At 37.9% G+C, this 21,102-nt stretch overlaps 1 protein-coding gene and 1 long non-coding RNA gene across 2 annotated transcripts in view; one reads left to right on the plus strand and one right to left on the minus strand.

Moving 5' to 3' along the window:
- The window catches only part of RGS7BP (regulator of G protein signaling 7 binding protein), a 107,090-nt gene that overhangs the window by 36,774 nt on the left and 49,214 nt on the right, over positions 1-21,102 (minus strand). Inside the window, exon 3 of the mRNA XM_055554637.1 lies at positions 404-534. Within this exon, the coding sequence (XP_055410612.1) occupies positions 404-534 (131 nt within the window). The remainder of the gene's footprint in view (positions 1-403; positions 535-21,102) is intronic.
- The window catches only part of LOC129632900 (uncharacterized), an 81,090-nt gene that overhangs the window by 22,330 nt on the left and 37,658 nt on the right, over positions 1-21,102 (plus strand). The gene's annotated exons all lie outside the window — the stretch shown is intronic.

Genomic DNA, 21,102 nt, shown 5'->3' on the forward strand with positions numbered 1-21,102 from the left:
CTGTTTCTACCACAATTTCTGTTCAAGATAATCAGGGTTGTTATGCATTTTGATAGTACTGATACAGACTTCTTTTATTTATTTCAAATATTTCCTGAACATATTCTAACTGTGTGTAGGCAGCGTCTGCCTACAATGCAGGAGACCCAGGTTTGATCACTGGGTCAGGAAGATCCCCTGGAGAAGGAAATGGCAACCCACTCCAGTATTCTTGCCTGGAAAATCCCATGGACAGAGGAGAGTGGTAGGCTACATTCCATGGGGTCGCAGAGAGTAGGACACGACTGAGCAACTTCACTTTCACTTTTCACTTTTCAAACATATGGTACATATTTGCCTTTGCAAAATATAAGTTTTGGTTTAAAATTTTCACTGTTTATGGCAATATATTAAATGTAGATACCTTTTCGATGAAATTGAAGAGACCCCAGCAGGCATATAGATTTTAGCATTTCTGTTGTGTACATTTCTAAGCAGCATTGTAGCTGAATGTAGAGCCGACAGATTTCTGGATGGATCTCACCATCTTCTGGGCTGCAACAGAATGAAGGAGAAAAGCTGTGAACATTCTCAAGATTTCACTCATCAGCCATTTGTCTCAGTTCTGAGAGGGGAAAATGCTCACTAAAGATTTCTAAAGCCTTGAATCTAAAATATAGGACTTTTTGCTTTCAAACCAATAACCAATATCACAGTTCTTATATAAGTGTCTTTCTGACTAACAGCTCTTAATATTTTTCCCCTTTAGCAGCAGATTTCTGCTAGGAGCTTAAAAACATAAATGTTTTAAGTAATTGAAAATATCAGACATTTTCAATTTAAATATTGGAACAAATTTCCAAAATATATTTAAACCATAAGACTATCCTAATCTGTAAGACTAGATTTAAAACTCTTATTTTTGTAGAAACTAATGAAGAGGTATTCAATTACCAGTTAGAGGATAGCTCTTCAATATTAAGGCCCTAGGATAATAAGGTTAGAGAGCCAAGATAGAAATTATTTTTATCAAGGTCTTTTGTCTCAGTCTAAAGGACATCCCTTTATTGTTTGCTATGGTTAATTTATGAAAGGCTAAGTGTTTTTATTGAAAAAAATGAAAAATGTATGAAAAATGAAATGTAATAAAATTCTGATAATTTTGCTTCATGATCTAATTCTAAATAAATACTAAATTTATGCTCTCAAATTTATTTGAAGCCTTGAGCCTTTCTCTATTAACTATGGTAAAATATACAAATGTGAACATGATAAAACATGAAGTGATCACTTTTGTTTTTTGAGAGGACAGAAACTAGTTGTGGATAGGACACTATTTTATATGTTACTAAAATAGCGTGTATTGAATAAAGCAAACTAAATAAAAGGGATACAGTTTAGAGCTAGATTATAAATGGAAGAAGCCTAAAAGTGAACTCTGTCAAATACCCTAGGGTATCTTTACTTCTATTTCCATTCATTTAAAATGCAATGAAATCTGACTAAGCAATGCAGCATTTGGATTTGATTCCTTTGTAAAGTGGTCAGTGACAAAATAGCAGGGGCAATTATCAGAAAAAAAAAAAAGGTGACTTCATTTTTATATAAGTTCTGGAATCACACTAAATAGAATTTGTATTTACACAGCAATTTACTGTAATAATGTTTTCATTTTCAATATTTATTTAGTAGATGAGCCAGCATTTATCTAACTATACGGCTTATGTAACACAGAAAAATGCAAAATCCTTTGCCTGAGTATGAATGATGCCTGCAAAATTATTCTATGTCTTTCCTGTGTCAGAACAAAGGACTTCATAAAAGCTTACATGCAAAATTTGGCTTTATCTGAAAAATATGAGCTTACATTACTTTCTCGTTTGTGTCTCATGGGTCCAGCCCTAGGCCAACATTGGAAGCAAGTGTATCTCTGGCAAAAGTCCCAGATTTTCTTGCAGAGCTTCTTCCCACAGGTGCTTTCTACCCTCAAGCTGTCCTTCTGCTTCCTGGAGCTTTCCCCCATGCCGACACACACACACACACACACACACACCCATACCCATCCACCCACCCACACACACACCCACCACCTCATTATTTCATATTAACTCCAGCCTTTCCAAATGTCTGTGTCCCGTCTCCTCCCCTCATGGCCCTGCTAGACTCTGAAGGAATAATGGGCATCAATGGTTCATATAATAGAAAGTGATCCTGGTATATTACCTGCTAATACACTAATTTTGATAGAAAAATTTGAAGATAATGTCTTATCCCAAAGAGAAGCTAGAGCAAAAATGTTCTATGGCAGGTAGGTCTTTTCTGTTCTGCTTCATCATTTGAATTATAGCTATTTGTTTTCACCTATGCATAACGTTGGCCCTGGTGGCTTGTATGCAGATTAAAAAAAAAACTGCAATGAGTATGTGGTATGTAGTATACATTTGATGACTGGGGAAATTAACAGTACAATATTATTCCAAGCCACAGAATATTATTTTCTTCTTCTTTTTTTTTAGAATATTATTTTCAAAAGTACAAAATATGTGCTTTGTGGTTTCATTCCAAAAATATGCAAATTTCATATATAGATGATGTTTTATGTAATTTAAACAAATGATTACTGTATTAGCATATCTTAAGAGCCAATAAGTTTTATTATTTTACAGCTAGATGGTGAGAGACAATGTATCAAGGAGTTCTGAAAAAAAAAGACATCAGAATAGAGATTAAAATGCCTAATTCATATCATTTCCTTGGATGCAATGGTCTCTGTAATGGTCTCCTTAATGGTATCTGTAACCAATGGTGAGTCTCGAAACTATGGAACCATTTTACCCTTCCTAAATGTTATGGGAATGATGCTGAGGCTGAAACTCCAACACTTTGGCCACCTCATGTGAAGAGTTGACTCACTGGAAAAGAATCTGATGTTGGGAGGGATTGGGGGCAGGAGGAGAAGGGGACGATAGAGGATGAGATGGCTGGATGGCATCACTGACTCGATGGACGTGAGTCTGAGTGAACTCCGGGAGTTGGTGCTGGACAGGGAGGCCTGGTGTGCTGCGATTCATGGGGTCACAAAGAGTGGGACACAACTGAGCGACTGCACTGAACTGAACTGAAATGTTATGGGAGGAAACTGAATGGATGCTACCAGAAATATAGTCAGGCTAACAAAAATTAATTGATACTAAAGTTGCATTATAAATTTCCTACTTAAAAATTCTTATATATGCTCATAGATCATCCTTTAATATCTTGATAACTGAAGTATAAAGAAAAAAAATAGTCAAAGAGCAGTGGACAATTTATCTTTTATGTTAGTATTTCCCAATGCTTTGACTAGACTACATTAGCTTCAGGTCTTGTACAGTTTCTTTCTCCTACTTTGTTTATTTATTTTTGGATATCCTGGGTCTTCATTGCTTTGGGGGCTTTTCTCTAGTTGCGGTACATAGACTTCACATCATGGTGGCTTTCTTGTTGCAGAGCGTGGGCTCTAGAGTACTTGGGCCTCAGCGGTTGTGGCACGTGGGCTCAGTAGCTGCAGTTCCTGGGCTCTAGAGCACAGGCTCAGTAGTTGTGGCACATGGGCTTAGTTGCTCCACGGCACGTGGGATCTTCCTGGACCAGGGATCAAACCAGTGTCTTCTGCATTGGCAAGTGGATTCTTTACCACTGAGCCACCAGGGAAGCCGTATTTCTCCTACTTTAGAGCTCTAAGCTGTGTTGCTGCTATTGATTACTAAAGTTCATTAAAAGAAAAATTGTCAAACGGGTTATAATAATATGTCTAATATGATCAGTGCACTGAAATTCATTTTTGGGAAACATTAAGAGTATTTAGGTTATTTTTGTAACAAGTGAGCAAGAGTTAGAACTTGAAAATGGAAGAAAAGTCAAGAAGACAGCAATGTAAAGGCTTGAAACTCACTAGGAATAAATTAGAAGGCCCATAGAGAATTTTACATGAAACAAAATTAGACCTACATACTTCCTCTAGGAACTGACAAAACTTACAGGTAACTTTACCACATGTGATTGATGCTTAGTCTAAAACTATTTACTCATGTTATTCAAGTTTAAGTCTATGAGAGTCAATCTGAGGCACATTTAATTGTGAAAGAAATTTTATAAGGTGTGATTATTTTTCTACTGAGCATAAATCAAGAACTAACCTTGTTTTGATTAATTTGAAAGCCTAAGTATTAATAGCAAACCACTCTAAAATGAACTTAAATGATATTCAGTGTTTAGAGCTTAAGTTGAATTTAAAAAACTTTAAAAATAACCACCAATTTATGAAACTTCAATCAGCTTGAGAATCAGGATTTAGTGTCTTAATATGAGGACTTAAGAGAAATGAACTGGCGTAGTAACAGGCGGACAAGAATATAGACATTGCCTAAGTCACCCGTTGATCGTGGAAACACTCTCTATTACGGATAGTCTTGTTTTATAACTCAAAAGTAATATGATGAACACCTGTTTGAATGGTTAAAATTAATAAGACTGACAAAACCAAATCTCGTACATTATTAGTAGGAGTTAAAATTTTGAAAAGAGTTCTGTAATTTTCTTAAAAAACTAAACATATACCTTCCTATGACCTGATAATTCCACTTCTAGGTATTTACCCAAGAGAAATGAAAACCTATTCACAAAAAGATATTTTTAAGAGTGTTCAGAGTAGTTTTATTTAAAATAACTAAATACTAGAAATAGCCTGGGTGTCTGTCAAGAGGAAAGTGGATAAAGAAACTAGACTCTCATACATCAACTATACTTCAGTTTAAAAAAAAAAAACTAGAATATTCCTACAGTAGACGAATACTTGATAATTAAGAGGAGTAAATTCCTGATACACAAAACAACACAGATGAATCTCAAACACATAATTTGTTTTTTCACTTTAAAAATTTTATTTTTAATTGAAGGATAACTGCTTTACAATATTTTGTTGCTTTTTGCCATATGTCAACATAAACCAGCCATAGGTATACATACGTCCCCTCCATCTTGAATCTCCTTTCCACCTTCTACCATATCCCACCCCTCTAGGTTGCCACAGAGCACGGGTTTGAGATTCCTGTGTCATACAGAAAATTCCCACTGGATATCTATTTTACATATGGTAATATATATGTTTCTGTGCTTCTCTCTCACTTTGTTCCACCCTCTCCTTCTATAACTGTGTGCAGAAGTTTGTTTTCTATGCCTGCATCTTCACTGCTGCCTTGCAAATAGGTTCATCAGTACTATCTGCCTAGATTCCATATATATATTATGCATTAATATATGATATTCACTGTTCTCTTTCCGTCTTACTTCAGTCTATATTAATAGGCTCCAGATTCATCTACCACATTAGAACTGACTCAAATGCATTCCTTTGTATGGCTAAGTAATATTCCATAGTATATATGTACCACAGCTTCTTTATCCATTCATTTGTTGATGGATATCTAGGTTGCTTCCATGTCCTAGCTATTGTAAATAGTGTTGCAGTGAACATCGGGGTACATGTGTGCTTTTCAATTATGCCAAACACAATTCTGAGTGAGAAAATCCTTATACAAAAGAGTAAATACTGCATGACTCCATTTATATGAAGTTCTAGAACAGATAAAACTAATCCATAGTGACAGGTATTAGAACCATGGTGGGGAGGGTATTGACTGGGAATGGGCATAAGAGAGGGAACTTTCTAGAGTGAGTGTAATATTTCATATATAGATGAAAGTTTGAGTTACACGGGTATATACATTTGGCAGAGGAACCAGGGATCAAATTGCCAACATAGGCTGGATCACAGAAAAAGCAAGGGAATTCCAAAAACACATCTACTTCAATTCATTGATAATGCTAAAGCCTTTGACTTTGTGGATCACAACAAACTGTGGAATATTCTTAAAGAGATGGGAATACCAGACCACTTTTCCTGCCTCCTGAGAAACCTGTATGCAGGACAAGAAGCAACAGTTAGAACCTGAGATGGAAAAATGGACTGGTACAAAATTGGGAAAGGAGTACATCAAGGCTATATATTGTCACCCTGCTTATTTAACTTCTATGCAGAATACATCATGAGAAATGCTGGGCTAGATGAATCAATCACAAGCTGGAATCAAGACTGCCAAAAGAAATACCAACAACCTCAAATTTGCAGATGATACCACTTTAATTGCAGCAAGTGAAGAGGAACCAAAGAGCCTCTTGATGAAAGTGAGAGAGTGAAAAAGCTGGCTTAAAACTTAACATTCAAAAAACTAAGATCATGGCATCTGGTCCTATACTTCATGGCAAATAGATGGGGAAAATGTGGAAACAGTGTCAGATTTCATTTTCTTGGGCTCCAATATCAATGTGGACAGTGACTGCAGCCATGAAATTAAAAGATGCTGGCTCCTTGGAAGAATAAATATGTCAAATCTAGACAGTGTTTTAAAAAGCAGAGACATCACTTTGCCGACAAAGATCCCTCTTGCCTGGAAAATCCCATGAACGGAGGAGCCTAGAAGGCTACAGTCCATGGGGTCGCTGAGGGTCTGACACGACTGAGCAACTTCACTTTCAATTTTCACTTTCATGCTTTGGAGAAGGAAATGGCAACCCACTCCAGTGTTCTTGCCTGGAGAATCCCAGGGATGGGGGAGCCTGGTGGGCTGCCGTCTATGGGGTCGCACAGAGTCGGACACGACTGAAGTGACTTAGCAGCAGCAGTCAAAGCTATAGTTCTTCCAGTAGTCATGTATGGATGTGAGAGTTGGACCATAAAGAAGGCTGAGTGCTGAAGAACTGATCCTTTCAAACTATGGTGCTGAAGAAGATTTTTGAGAGTCCCTTGTACTGCAAGATCAAACAGTCCATCCTAAAGGAAATCAGTGCTGAATATTCATTGGAAGGACTGATGCTGAAGCTGAAGCTCCAATACTTTGGCCATCTGATGTGAAGAGCTGACTCATTAGAAAAGACCCTGAGGCTGGGATAGATTGAGGGCAAGAGGAGAAGGGGACGACAGAATATGAGATGGTTGGATAGCATCACTAACTCAAAGGACATGAGTTTGAGCAAACTCAGGGAGATAGTGATGGACAGAGGAGACTGGCTGCTGCAGTTTATGGGGTTGCAAAGAGTTAGGCACGACTTAGCGACTGAACAACAACAACGCATTTGACAAAACTTATTGAATGGTACACTCGAGATTTGGGCATTTATTTGATCATATGCAAATTTTAAACTTTAAAAAAAGAACTATAGGCAATGATATTTCATAAAAGAGAGTATAGATGAGTTTAAATTTGTCCTGAAGCTTTTGTAACATGTACCTGGAAAGTATGACTTAAGTGTAAAGAATGAGAAAATCTTAGTCAGATTTTCAGTATATTAAAAAACACTTATTCCTTAATTTTTTCAGTATATTAAAAAACATTTATTCCTTAATTTTTTCAGTATATTAAAAAACATTTTTTCCTTAATTGTGTATAAAGATGTTTTAAAGCATGTTTGACACGAAAGTTGTTATTAAGATGACTTTAAGTTATAAGCACTCTTTTACATATTGTGAAAGTGAAGTGAAAGTGAAAGTCGCTCAGTCATGTCCAACTCTTTGAGACCCCGTGGACTATACAGTCCATGGAAGTCTCCAGGCCAGAATACTGGAGTGGGCAGTCTTTCCCTTCTCCAGGGTATCTTCTCAACCCAGGGATTGAACCCAGGTGTCCCGCATTGCAGGCAGATTCTTTACCAGCTGAGCCACAAGGGAAGCATGTACTTCCACTCTTTCATCTTTTTCAACCCTTTCAATTGATGCTTAATTAATAAATGAAATTAAAAAAATAGAACCATAGGCAAATATTGAACCCCACTTAATAGTAAGCATGCTGAAGCATTTAGGTGTAAAGTTTTCTGATGTCTGCAACTTCAGAAAAAATATAGATTATGGATGGAGGAATGAATATACAGACAGACGTATGGTAAACAAGTACAACTTAACGGTAGCATCTGGATGGTGGGCATTTACTTGATGTCCAAGGATTTACGGTTCCCCTAATAGTTACCTGGAGTAAACCGAACAAAACAACTGGGAAGCTTTACAACTAGTAAGGTCAAGTTCAGGAGTTAGCACACTGGGGACTGTGGTTATGAAATGACTTGACTCTGCATCTGTCTGCTCTTTTGCCAGACTTTGGTGTTCTGTGCAGCTGCTAATAGCTTCTTAAAAACCAGCAAAATTTGTTATTTTAAAAGTCTGTCTCTAATGTAGTGGTTTATATATTTATCAATAGACGAAGGCAGCAAGACATAATAAAAGGAAAATGGATTCTGGAGTCAGAAAACAATTGTAAATATAGACTTCATTATTTAGAGTTGTGATCATAGGAAAATCACTTTAAGTTCTTCAATACTCAGTTTCCTTAGCTGTGAAATGGGCATGTGTGCTTGTTCTTGTTGTTCAGTGGTATCTGACTCTTTGTGTCCATGGAATTCTCCAGGTAAGAATACTGGAGTGGGTTGCCATGCCCTCCTCCAGGGGATCTTCCCAAGCCAGGGATTGAACCCAGATCTCCTGCATTGCAGACGGATTCTTTACCATCTGAGCCAACAGGGAAGCGTAGCTACTTATGATTGAAGTATCTTAAGGTTGGTGCAAGGATCAAATGAGAACATGGTGGGAAAATAAGTAAAAACTGTGAAGGACTGTTGGAAGTTGGCTGCAATCCATCTGAACACATCAAATTTGTCTACTTAGCCTTATGCTTGTGTATAGTCTTTGGTATTAAAACTTCTCTGCCATTCAACAGCATTCTTTCTTTGTTTACAGCTCCCAAACATGGAACTGCAGGAGACTTTGGTTAAATAAACATGCCATTAGGCTGAGAAAGAAAGGTGTGACCCCACTGACAACCCCTCAGCATATCACAGACTTTGGTGATGACAGGTACACACTTGGAGTTTGTCAGGTAGCAGAGATGGAAACCAGAACTGCTGCTGCAGCAAATACATCAGAGTCGTTCTCAGAGTCAACTTTGTTGTTGGCTATTAATTCAAATGGCAAGGAAAGACTCAGGAAGCCAAATGGCATGAGGGAAAGGGATGATAATCTTCGCTTTATTTTTCAGAGCAAATAATTAAGGAGGAAAGGGATTAACTGGCTTACCCTAGGATACTGATCTCAAAATACCTTCAATGGTTTCCCCTCAGATAGATTCCGCTTAACAAGGATATATCCTAATGCTGTGCCAAATTCAGTGATGGTTTCAGAGGCCAGCCTTTGTACACTTACTCCTTCTCTTCGTGAAGGACACTTCTCAAGGTGGCTCCATGAGTTAACATCATCAATGAATAGTCAGAGGGCAGAGAGGGCACAAGGGTGTATATGTTGGTGTGTGTGTGTGTGTGTGTGTGTGTGTGTGTGACCTAGTTTTTAGTTTGGGTTTCAAATTCTTAAACATAATTATAGGGTCTATGCAAGTTCATAAACAGAACAGATGGCATGTACCTACTAAATGACTATAGTCTTTCACACCAAAATAAGCCCTGCAATAGAAAGAGGAGCCCAGTGAATCAGAAGAACAGGAACAAGATATTTTTCAAGGTATCTCTATATGTAATAATTGACTCTCCCTTTTGTCTCCATTTTTCTCATAATCTTCCTTTAGTGATTTTTTTTTTTTCTGAAACTTGTGCTTTAGGTGACAACCTCCTGTATTTTCTTCATAGACAGTCATAGCAAGTTTGGTTCTCCCCCACCCCAGAAGCCTTTGAAGAAGTAATTGTAATTCCCTCGCTTCTCAGCATGTTAATTTCATGGGAACATATGGCTCTGGGACTTTCTCACCACTGAACACAAATCTGGATCAAATTTTGCCCTGGAGCTATACAGGTTCAGTCAGAAAGGAAACTTGACTTTTAAAAGCAAGGTGAAAACCTGCAGTGCAACAGTATTATCTTTTGGTAGCTGCCTTGAGTACTGTATGCAAAGCAACGAGTCTCAGAGGGGCAGCACTTTTTATGATTTAGCACTATATTCTGGTCTTCATCTCCCTGTTGTTTTTGGTTTACCCTCTGGCAGGACCTTTGACATTTCCCCATGACCCAGTTGAGAGATTGATAAATAGTGAGTAGCATTACCAAGCAGCTTGTTCATTTTTTCCATTTAAAGAATAAAACTTATATTTAAACACACACAAAAAATTGAGAGCCATTATTTTTCTGACATTGTGATACTTGAAATAAGACTAAAAATACTACTATTGAATTGTAAATCATCTTTTATTTATCTTAAATGGTACTGTTTAAGGCATTACTGAGAAGAGCTGGGAATAGGTGGTGACCTTTGTGGTGATGCTGAAAGGCCTTTCTGGGCATGTCCCAGGGCATCTGAGGTTGAAGGAGTTAATGGGCTGAACATCATAACTTTTTTTTCTTGATACTTGAAACTCATGCTTATTGATCGGAGAAAACTGACATTTACAAGGCACTGTTCCTTCCATTTTCAGAATAAAATATCTTATTCTGTCTTGGCCTCTTCTCCCACCCTTCTATCCTTTTTGGCTTGCGAGTCTTTTGATCTTTCCATTTTCCCTGATTCTTTCAGTGTTTTTCCTCTTTAAGATCTCTAGTTGGGAGACATGTGGGGTCTGCAAACAGCTCTTTAGGCCTTGGCTTACCAGGTCTTGTGGTTCTTACAGTTACCAGATAGAAGCCTGTGGCTGGTGGAGTCTGAGTTTTAGATTCTTGAATCTTTGCTGAGATGATAATCAGCACCATGGGTTACTGGGATAGGCTAGTAGTAGTCAGTGGGATAGGCTACAACCAGCCCTATCCCACTGACTATGGCAAGGATCAGTTTATTTTATACACACACACACACACACACACACATGCCCTGGGGGATAAAATGGCAACCCACTCCAGCCCATGGACAGAGGAGCCTGGTGCATTAAGAGTTGGACACAACTTAGTGACTGAACAATAAAGGCACACACATATATACCTAGAATTTTTTGTTGTTCTGTCACTAAGTCATGTCCGACTCTGTGACCCCAGGGACTGCAGCATGCCAGGCCTCCCTGTCCCTAACTATCTCCTAGAGTTTGCCCAAGTTCATGTCCATTGAATCAGTGATGTTATTCAACCATCTCATCCTCTGCTGCCCCTTTCTCCTTTTGCCTTCAATCTTTCCCAGAACCAGGATCTTTTCCAAAGAGTTGGCTGTTTACACCAGGTTGCCAAAGTATTGGAGCTTTAGCATCAGTCCTTCCAATGAATACTCAGTGTTGATTTCCTTTAGGATTGACTTATTTGATCTCCTTGCTGTCCAAGGGACTCTCAAGGGTCTTCTCCAGTGCCACAATTCAAAGCATCAATTCTTTAGCTCTCATAGTTACATTTATATTTAAATTAAGGAAACATATATATGCTTTTACACTTTAATTAGAAAATATTATTTTTGCATCAAAATCAAGGTTTTCAACCTTTAATGCTTATTATTTTCACATGATAGCAATGATCTTCAAAGGTCAGTTATCATTCAGTGATCATGTGTTAAACTGGAAAGAATTCAGCTCATTAATTTTCATTATATTCAAAGTCTGGGTCAGTAATTGCTGCAAGTGGTTAATTCCTGCCTTTATCCACTGGAATTTTAGAGTTCAACATACTAAACTGTTGGTTTATCTAAATGGCATTTTGCCCTTCATTCCTAGTTATGTCATTAACCTTGGTGAAGCTATATTTCTTTTTAGCTAAAGTTATAGGCTTCATGAATATTACCAAAACAATGCTATGACTTTAAAACAACCTAAGATAACTGGGATGACCAAGTTCAACTCATTCAGTTAATCCAAAAGAGAGTTTTTGATTTAAAAAAAGAGAAATCTCCCCATCTTATTTAACTGGACAGCACAAAATGTTAATACTTTAATATCTGATGATGACAATTCAGTATAGTTACATACACTAATGTGTCTAGTTACAGAGTTAATAAGTCCATTGTGGTTTGGCCTCCTCTTATGTGTGAGAGACTATTTATATAGAGCGATGGCCTGAGGGGTGACAAAAGAGCACGGGAGTCCAAACTACAGTCTACACAGGCCTGAAATCCTTTTTTTTTTCTTCTTCTTTTTTTTAGTCTCACGAAATGATTAAACCAGGAAGACTCTTTGGGGAAGGTTTAGGAAAAGGGTAGAAAGATGGCGTCTGTTTATCATACAAATAACACTGGCAAATACATAAGAGTTTCTTGTTTGTGCCAGAGCTTCGGTGCTGCCAGTTTAGCTCTCTGGCTCATTTTTCAGCTTGCATGAGGATTTTGAGAAGAGTTAGAACTTTTTTAGCATTTTGCAGTCTACTTGTCCAACTTCAGACTCCTACCCAATGCTAGAGGTTCTTTAAATACTATACCTAATGGGATTCTGTCGTGTTATTCTGTCTTTCCATTGGCACGCAATGATAACTTGTATTTTTTGCAGAACTCTCAAAAGATGACACTTCACGCCAATATGGAAATGTGCATTTCTAAGACAGATGTAACAGCTATTTTCTACAAAAAGGCAAAAGCTTTATGCAAACAGAAGAGACCAGTATCTGTACACATGGAAAAATCTCACATTCCATTATGAGTACCCCCCTCCCCCCGGACTATAAATTCCTTGAGGCCAGAAAGTTTATCTTATTTATCTTTATATCTTCCAGCACTTAACAGATCATCGGGAACATAGTAAGTTCTCAATTAAGCAGTACCCCAAGGCAGTTTTAAAAAGTAGCACCTAGATGATAAGAAGCTGAAGGCTGGAATTTCAGCACTGGTTCTGCCATCACCAGCTTCATTTCACAATTAGAGATCATTTTCTTAAGAATTTCTTGTCTTGCAGCCTTCTTTTTTCCTTTAAGCTGTTTTTAATACATTTTAACACACATTTTATGTAGGTAAGTAAAAAAGGAAAAGATGACTTATAGTAAGACCAGAGGTATCCATTATTAATGTTTTGGTATATTTCCTTCCAGATTAATATCCCTAAGAGCCAGAAGTCCTATCCATTATTTCTCTTTGTCAAGCACCTAATGGGCTTCCCTGGTGGCTCAGTGGTAAAGAATCTGCCTGCGATGCAGGAGATGTGGGTTTGATCCCTGGGTCAGGAAGATTCACTGGGGAAGATAATGGCAACCCACCACAGTATTCTTGCCTGAGAAACCCCATGGACAGAGGAGCCTGGCGGGCTATGGTTCATGGCGTTGCAAAACAAACAAGCAAGCACATAGCAGAGTGCCTGGCTCATTCACAGCTCTCAATCCATGTTTGCTGATATGAAGCAAACTGGATGCTGGAGGCTGACCATGTGAGTCCATGTGCTACCTGGAGTGTTCTCATAGGGGCAAGGCTAATAATTTCAGAGTGGTCAAGTCAGTGAAGGAGAATGTGGGTAGTAAAACTACTGTAATAAAGTGGACTCTGTAGTCAGAGGAGGAGTAGAGCTCACTTTACTACAGTAGTTCATGTTTTTTTAAAGAAGGAAAAATATTAACATAAAGGCCACATTCCAGCCTCCATATAAAGCATAAGTGGTCCTGCATCAAACAGTTCTGGGTTTAGATCCTGATTTCATTACTTGTAACTATGTGATCTTGGACAACTTTCTGAACCTCTCAGTGCTTTAAAAACTGAATTAGGATGGTAATACCTAATTGTGGCTCAAACAGTAAAGAATCTGCCTGCAATGCAGGAGACCTGGGTTCAATCCCTGGGTCGGGAAGATCCCCTGGAGGAGGAAATGGCAGCTCACTCCAGTGTTCTTGCCTGGAGAAATCACCTGGACAGAAGAGACTGACAGGCTACAGTCCATGGTGTTGCAAAGAGTCGGACACAACGGAGCAACTAACACACCTAATCTACAGCATTATTGAAAAGATTTAAGTGAAATAATATATGGGAGTTATATGGTCATAACAAGTACAGATAAATAAGGGAAGTATTCCAGGGAAGCAGTTCTGCACATACTGCCTAGACATCTTTACAATTTTGTTACAGGTTTTTTTCCTATTAATAATTCAAATAATATTTATCCATTTCTTTCTATTAACAAAAGGTGGAGCTGGGGGATAAAAAGGAAAGCATTACTTTTTAAAAAAGAGTTCATAGAAACCCCCATTATTATCCTATGGTGTTTTTATTTGATGATAACATATTGTGAAGTCTCCTCTAAGACACATTAATTTCTCTGAACAGTGACAGAAAACCTGCAGTCTTTTATTTCTTCCTTGATGTGGTATCATTTTATTGCCATCAAGTTTTCAACTTAATGGCTCCGTGGTGGAGATCTAGATGTAATTTTTTTTTTCTTTCTTAATGATGAAGTATAATGTGCCATTAGGTGAAACAGAAGAAAAGGACTCTGCACCCCTGCCAATAGTTAGCTCAAGAACAGAAATAGCTCTTCCAGGCAGACAGACAGATGGGCAGGAGGAGAGAGTGATTAACAAATCTTTAGGTCAGTCTCTCCAATAGAGGCATTACTTTAAATTTTCAAAATAGTATGAATTATGTAAGATCATTAACCTTTAGCTAGGAAGAAACACTGGGTTGTAGGCTTCACTGTCACAGGGTAGGAATTCACTTTATTATTTCTTGGCATTTGATTACAAAGTGCAATAAAATGGAACATTTACTGGGGGGTTGCTTGGTGCCCGATATCATGCCAAGCACTTAGATCTCATTTAATTGTCCCAATAGTCTATGAGGTACTTACTGTGTCCTTATCCTTAATTTACCAATAGAAGGAAATGAGGCTTAAGAGAGGTTAAGGAACTTCCTCAAGGTCACATAATTAGTAAACAGAGTGATAAGACTCAAACCTGTATTTATGCTTTTAACTGCTTCATATTACCAGCACTGAGTGCTCAGGAACCAAACTGTATTTATATCTTTGTCACTGGTCTCACGCATTGTTATCGCAATCATATTCTATGTAAAATATTATGCTAGGAGTGAAATAATTTTTTTCTACATTTTCTTTGTTCAGCCCCTAAATTGTTGTAACTTGTTGGCTCTACTCCTAGTTCTTCAGTTTTTCCATTTATAATAAATGCACCGTGATATTTTCTGCTTTGCTCACAGAAATGCATAACATAATAGGAGCATAAGTGTACAAGACAGGAGGCATGCCAGGCTAGCGCAAGCTGGTATATGTGGGGGTGCGGGGGGAACCGCCAGGGAGTTCTGTGTGTCCCCTAACCCCCAGGGGTCACTCCACCTAAGCAGAGCAAAGAGAGTGGGGAAAGGGCATGTTAAATATTGCATATAGAATCCTCTTTCTGGATTCCTGTGCTCTTTCCTGACACACAAAAATGGATGGACTGGCAGGGGTGGGGTGAGGTGATAGGAGATGCCCTTGATGCTGTTCAGGGGCCGTCACTATTCTCTTATTTTGCTCATAGAGAAGGAAAAAGGCTCCAGCATGCAAGGCAGAGCCCTCTTTTTACCACATTACTGGAAATGTGAGAGCTCTCTGCACAGGAGGAGAAATGAACACTATAAATTATTTGCAAAGCATTTCAGAAGTGAGCAGTGAGATAAATATATTAATGCAAATATATGACATTGTTGATGGCTAGTGGCTCAGTTGACTTAGACCATAAGAATTTAAAAAAGTTATACTTAAACAAGCAGTCTTCACACTTTGCATACCATGCATCCCTAGCTATAAAAAAATTAAGCATGCACTCTTACTGTACATACATTTGTTGATAAATGATACATTAATGTATTAATGTACTGGGTATATTAAAATATAAAGAAATCAAGATTAGAAAAAGAGATCATAAAATATAAAGTTATAATATTTTCCTTCAGATCATCTAGCATACACTTTTAAGCCCAGAGGGTAAGCCCAGAGGTTCTCAAACTTTAATGTGCATTTGAATCAATTGAAAGGCTTATTAAACCACAGAAAGCTGGGCTTCATCCCTAGAGGTTGGGTTGGGGCCTGATCACTTGATTTCTAATAAGTTCCCAGCTGATCCAGGAAACACACTTTGAGAAGCAACGGGTTAACCTAAGACAGCCTTACTCCTTAGGGGAAGTATCCAGTGTCCAAAGAAAGAAGCAGTAATGATGTTGGCCAATGGTAAGGCTGATATTTAAAGCAGATGACCCTATAGGGTACCCCCAAATCATAACACTCAGCCATGGAGCTGATTACATTAAGCCAAAGAGAAGCTTCAATAAACATGTAAGTACATTCCAAGCCCACAGAAAGAAAAATGTTTTCAGATAATATTCCAGATACACATTAAGGAATCCAAACCCACACCTTAGCTCAAAATTAAGCAGATGGAAGGCCATGGGAGGTCCCAGGACTGCAGTGATACAGCACCCCACATGGCAAGCACCCCTGAGAAGCCAAACATGGCTTGGCAGATTCTTCTGAGAGGCCTCCTGGAGGGTGTGCATTCAAGTTGCAAATCCTGTTTGGTTGGCTCTCCAGGTTTTACTGGGCAAGGTTTTATCCTAATTTTAAAAACATCCTGTTTTAAAAGTTTGGCTTCATTTTGGCCTTCTTTCCTTTCTTATCTTTGAACTCATGTCGCAACACTCTTAATATGAACTGACATTTTATTGCAAATCAAAGGAAATGCAGCGACTTTACAAATTAGTGTATGAGTTAGTGAAGCACTCAAATGCTGAGACGACTGGAAAGTGAAACAATTCTGATCAAAGGCAAGGAGGATAACCTCTGCCTCTTGCTCATGTGGAAGCTAGTGGGAAAGGTAGGGAACACACAAAAGTATGTTCCAGCTCACATTACTAATATCCCAGAGATTCATAACAGAAACCCAACATGCCTATGGCTGATGAAAACTGCTTGAGAGACAGGAAGCTGCAGCATGGACTGGGGCCTGCAGTTTCAGTACAAAGTAAAAATACAGCTTCTATCTGTCCTCACAAAAGGTAAAAATCCTGGTTGTGCTCTCTGGACCTACTGCAAAGAGCACTTGCATGAGGGTGGGGAACATTCCTCAGTGGAGTGTAACAGGGAAACCGGAAATCCAGCCAGGAAATGGAAGAATAGAAGCCTGGCTGACATGAAGACACAGGGAAAGGACCAGTGGGGACAACTCTGTTTGGAAACTTTAACTACCTTTCACTGGTGGAAGGCTATGCATGTTGGCTGTTAAAGCGGCAGTGAAACATGGAATACAGCCCATTCTTTCCCAGGGGTTTGGGTGGACAGGAATTAACTTCTACTTCATTTTTACATGACCGTTTCTCTCTGTCTTGTTTTTGCTTTTTATAGACACTGCTGGTCCTCTTTGTAAAGAATGTTATTCCCTTCCCGAGTTGATATCTTTGACTAGTGTGTGCTTAAGTTACATTTCTAAACATGAATATGTGAAGTCTCTGAGTGATATACACACATTCATCTCCCTTTACTTTGAAGTATGAAAGGCAATTTCTGCTGCAATTTAAACATGCTGTCTAATTAAGGATACAAATCTTGAAATGTTTATGTTTTTTCACCATTCTATCCTTGCTTCTTACACACACACACAGGGACACACAGAGATTTCAGGTCAGGCATGCAGTGTTCTACCAGAAAGGAACAATGTCAAAAATAATAGCAAGAACAAAGAAAAAGAATCACTCAGTCTACATGGAGCCAAGACGAAGATTTAGTCAGAAGTTGTCAGGCAATTTCCCCAAGCATCAAGCAATATTACATTTGTTTGCTCTTTGAAAATGAGAAAACAGTATTATGACAATGTTAAAATCATTTTTAGATGAAAAACAAATTATTCTCAAATCCCACATCTTACTGTATCTAACTTAACTTTTGTGACAAATTCCCCAAACTTTGACTATCTAGATTTTTGCTTTTACTCATTTAAAATAATCATAGGCCAATTTTGTGTTCCTTTCTTTTTTTAAAACATCATTTTATCATAAATATTTTCTCATGTTAAATAATTTCAACACAGTAATGAGGGAAAAATTTGAGTACGAAACTCACAGAAGAGGAAATACAAAAGTACAATAAATCCTTTAAAAGTCCTCAACCTCATTAGTAATCAGGAAAATGCTAATTTAAATCAGTGAGCTCTATTAATTTATACCCATTAGATAGAAAAATAAAAGTCTGAAAATACCAAGTGTTTAAGAGGAATTGGAGCAGTGTGCAAGTAGCAATGGGAGACTCATTGGAGAACAATTCGGCATCAAGTACAAGGAAAGTGTTACATATTCAACCAACCATCAGTTCTCCTATGTCTGTCTTCTAGAGTGGCATTGTTCTTCAGAACTTCCTGCAATGATGGAAATAGTCTTCTGGGCTGAAAGGTGTGGTAGCCAGTCAGTTCATGTGGCTGCTGAGCCCCTCAAGTAGACTAGTGTGGCTGAGGAACTGAACTTTTAATTTTTAAAAAATGTTATTGATGCATAATTGATTTACAATGTTGTATTAATTTCTGCTTTACAGCAAAGTGATTCAATTATACCACATATACATTCTTTCTCATACTCTTTTCCACTAAGGTTTATCACAGAATATTGAGTACAGCTCCCTGTGCTATACATTAGGGCCTTGTTGTTTATCCATCCTGAATACAATAGTTGACATCTTCTAATCCCAAACTCCCAACCCTTCCTGAATTTTTAATTTTAATTATGTAAATCTAAATTTCTATGCTTCCAGCATTATTATAAGCATACCAATTTCACCACTGAACTACCAAAACTGGATGTAATCATTTTTTGACATTTTGCTAATTTACAGTGTGCAAAACTCTATATATCATTTTACCATGTGCTTTTTCAACTATTATATTAGCAGAGTTGAATATTTTCCTTTGATTTTGCTCATTGCAATTGTGTGTTTATGCCCTTTGCCCATTTTTGGCTGAAGTCTTTGCTATAAATCCCATGCAATATGTTTCATTTCTTCTGGCCACAGTTCCTACTAAATTTATATATTCTTTTTTTTTCCCCTAATTTGTATCTCCTAGAATTTCAGTACGATTTTTCCATTGTATTTTTAAATAAGCATTAAAATATTTCTGCATTTTTACTTACAGTTTCTTGTTTGAGGTTTAACACAACTTTAGTTAAAATTAACAGATTCGACTGTATAAAACTAGTATTAAAACAAAGAAGGATGCAAACAGTGATTGCACCGAGCCAAAAGACAAATATGTTTGTATAACATACGAAGCTCATTCAATTCACGAGGAAGCAATCCACTGAGAGGTGTTGCAAGATTTTTTTGCTTATTTGCTGAGTGTCTATGATTTGCTATACATTTTATTTCATTAGCATCTGGCCTCAATTTTTGTTGTGGAGAAACCCGCTTTCAGCTTAATTGTAGTTCCTCTGTAGGTAAGGTCTTCTCTTGCTGGTTGTTCATAAGGTCTTCCTTTTCCCATGGGATCCTATGATACCACTCCAATCTATTTCCTCTTCCTAATACTTCTACTAGAAATATATTGGGCCATCTCATTCTAGCCTTAATATCTTAACACTCTTTTGTATTTTCTGTATTTTTCTCTGTTGCGTTCTTGTCATTTTCCTTAGATCCTCCCTGCTTATCTCTTTTTAGCTGTATATCATCTATCCATTAGGTTTTCATTTTAAGGATCATATTTTTCATTTCTGGAATGATTTCTTTTACAAATATACTCGGTCTTTCTACATACCCTCTTTTGTCCCATGTTTTTAATTTCTTTTTGTACCTTTAATGATTTAAGACATGCTTACTCTAAGTCATTATCAGATAATGCTATTAACTAAAGTTCTTGGAGGGTTAAAACCCTACTATTTATTTTGCATGTTACGCTACCTTTGTGAGGTTCTTTGTGTCTTACAATTTAAACCTGTGATCTCATTTTCCACAGGACTTTGTAGATTCCTGAAAAATATTGCTTTTGGACTACAATAGTAGTGTAAAATGTAGTTATAATTTCTTAGGAGAACAAGTCACGTAAACATCCCAGTTATCTTCTTGTTTTGGGGGTACATTTTCCCTGGACTACCTCTTCACTAAACATGTAGCCCTTTTGAGTATTTTAGTTTTTACCAGAATCCCAATAGGAAGCAAATGGATGGTTTGAGAAGCATTTATTTACATAGGATTGATTAAAATAAAAAGGTGTGGGTGGTAAATGGGAACTTAAGGCTGACTGCAGAGCACCACTCATCAGCACTAAGTCGAGAGGAGAGAGAGGTTCTTGGGACCTGAGAGAGTGGTACAGTGCAGCTTCCTTGGATAGAACAGGTGACTTGGTTTTACGGGACACAGCCAGTTCAACAGCAGCAGCAGCCAGTTCAAAACGACCTCATAGGGAGGGAAACAGGAGAATAGATACCTTGATTTCACCTTTCTCCAGGTTTTTGCCAGGGTTCCCTGTTGACTAAGCTCAACTAGAAGACACGGAGCAAGGGAGCCCAGTGATACAGGTGTAAAAGAGTGAATCTGGAGGATCAAAGAGTAGACTTTCAGCTCATGACTTTCTAGGTGGATATCTCATTTCTAATTCCTGTCCGCATAAAACTATCAAACTGCAAGCTCCTTGATAATGGAACTAGCAAACTCCCCCAGGAAACCCATCAGATCAGTCCATGCTACCTACCACCCTACTTGTAATTCTTTCTTAATTTTTTGACCCTGGAGATCTCTCTGACTTTCTTGTGCTCTCAGACATTTAAAAGGGTGTTTGTCATATTTTAAACATCTTATCTGACGCTTTAGAGTTGTCTAGCCCTGTGCAAGAAACTGTGTTTTCTAACACAGAAGACACAAATTATCTCACCCGATCTTATATATAGTCTCTGTCATTATTAACATTTTAAAGATGAAGAAACCAAGTTTGGGTTACTTTCTCAGGGGTCACAGAACTACTAAGCTTCAGACTAGAACACTGCCTCCAGAATCCAGGCTGTTTCTATGACAGGAAACACTGGATACAGGCATGCTGTGTGGCTGCTGTTTCGAAAACAGGAAGAAAAGAAGGGAGGGTGGGAAAGATAGAGGAAGGGAGGAAGGTTTATAAATTCAGCTAATACTAGGTCATCTGTAAGACTAACTGTGAAGCTCCAAAAAGAGAAGACCAAAAAAAGAAAAAAGAGTGTCA

Source organism: Bubalus kerabau, chromosome 18 (genome assembly GCF_029407905.1).
Source record: "Bubalus kerabau isolate K-KA32 ecotype Philippines breed swamp buffalo chromosome 18, PCC_UOA_SB_1v2, whole genome shotgun sequence".
Classification (NCBI taxonomy): Eukaryota; Metazoa; Chordata; class Mammalia; order Artiodactyla; family Bovidae; genus Bubalus; species Bubalus kerabau.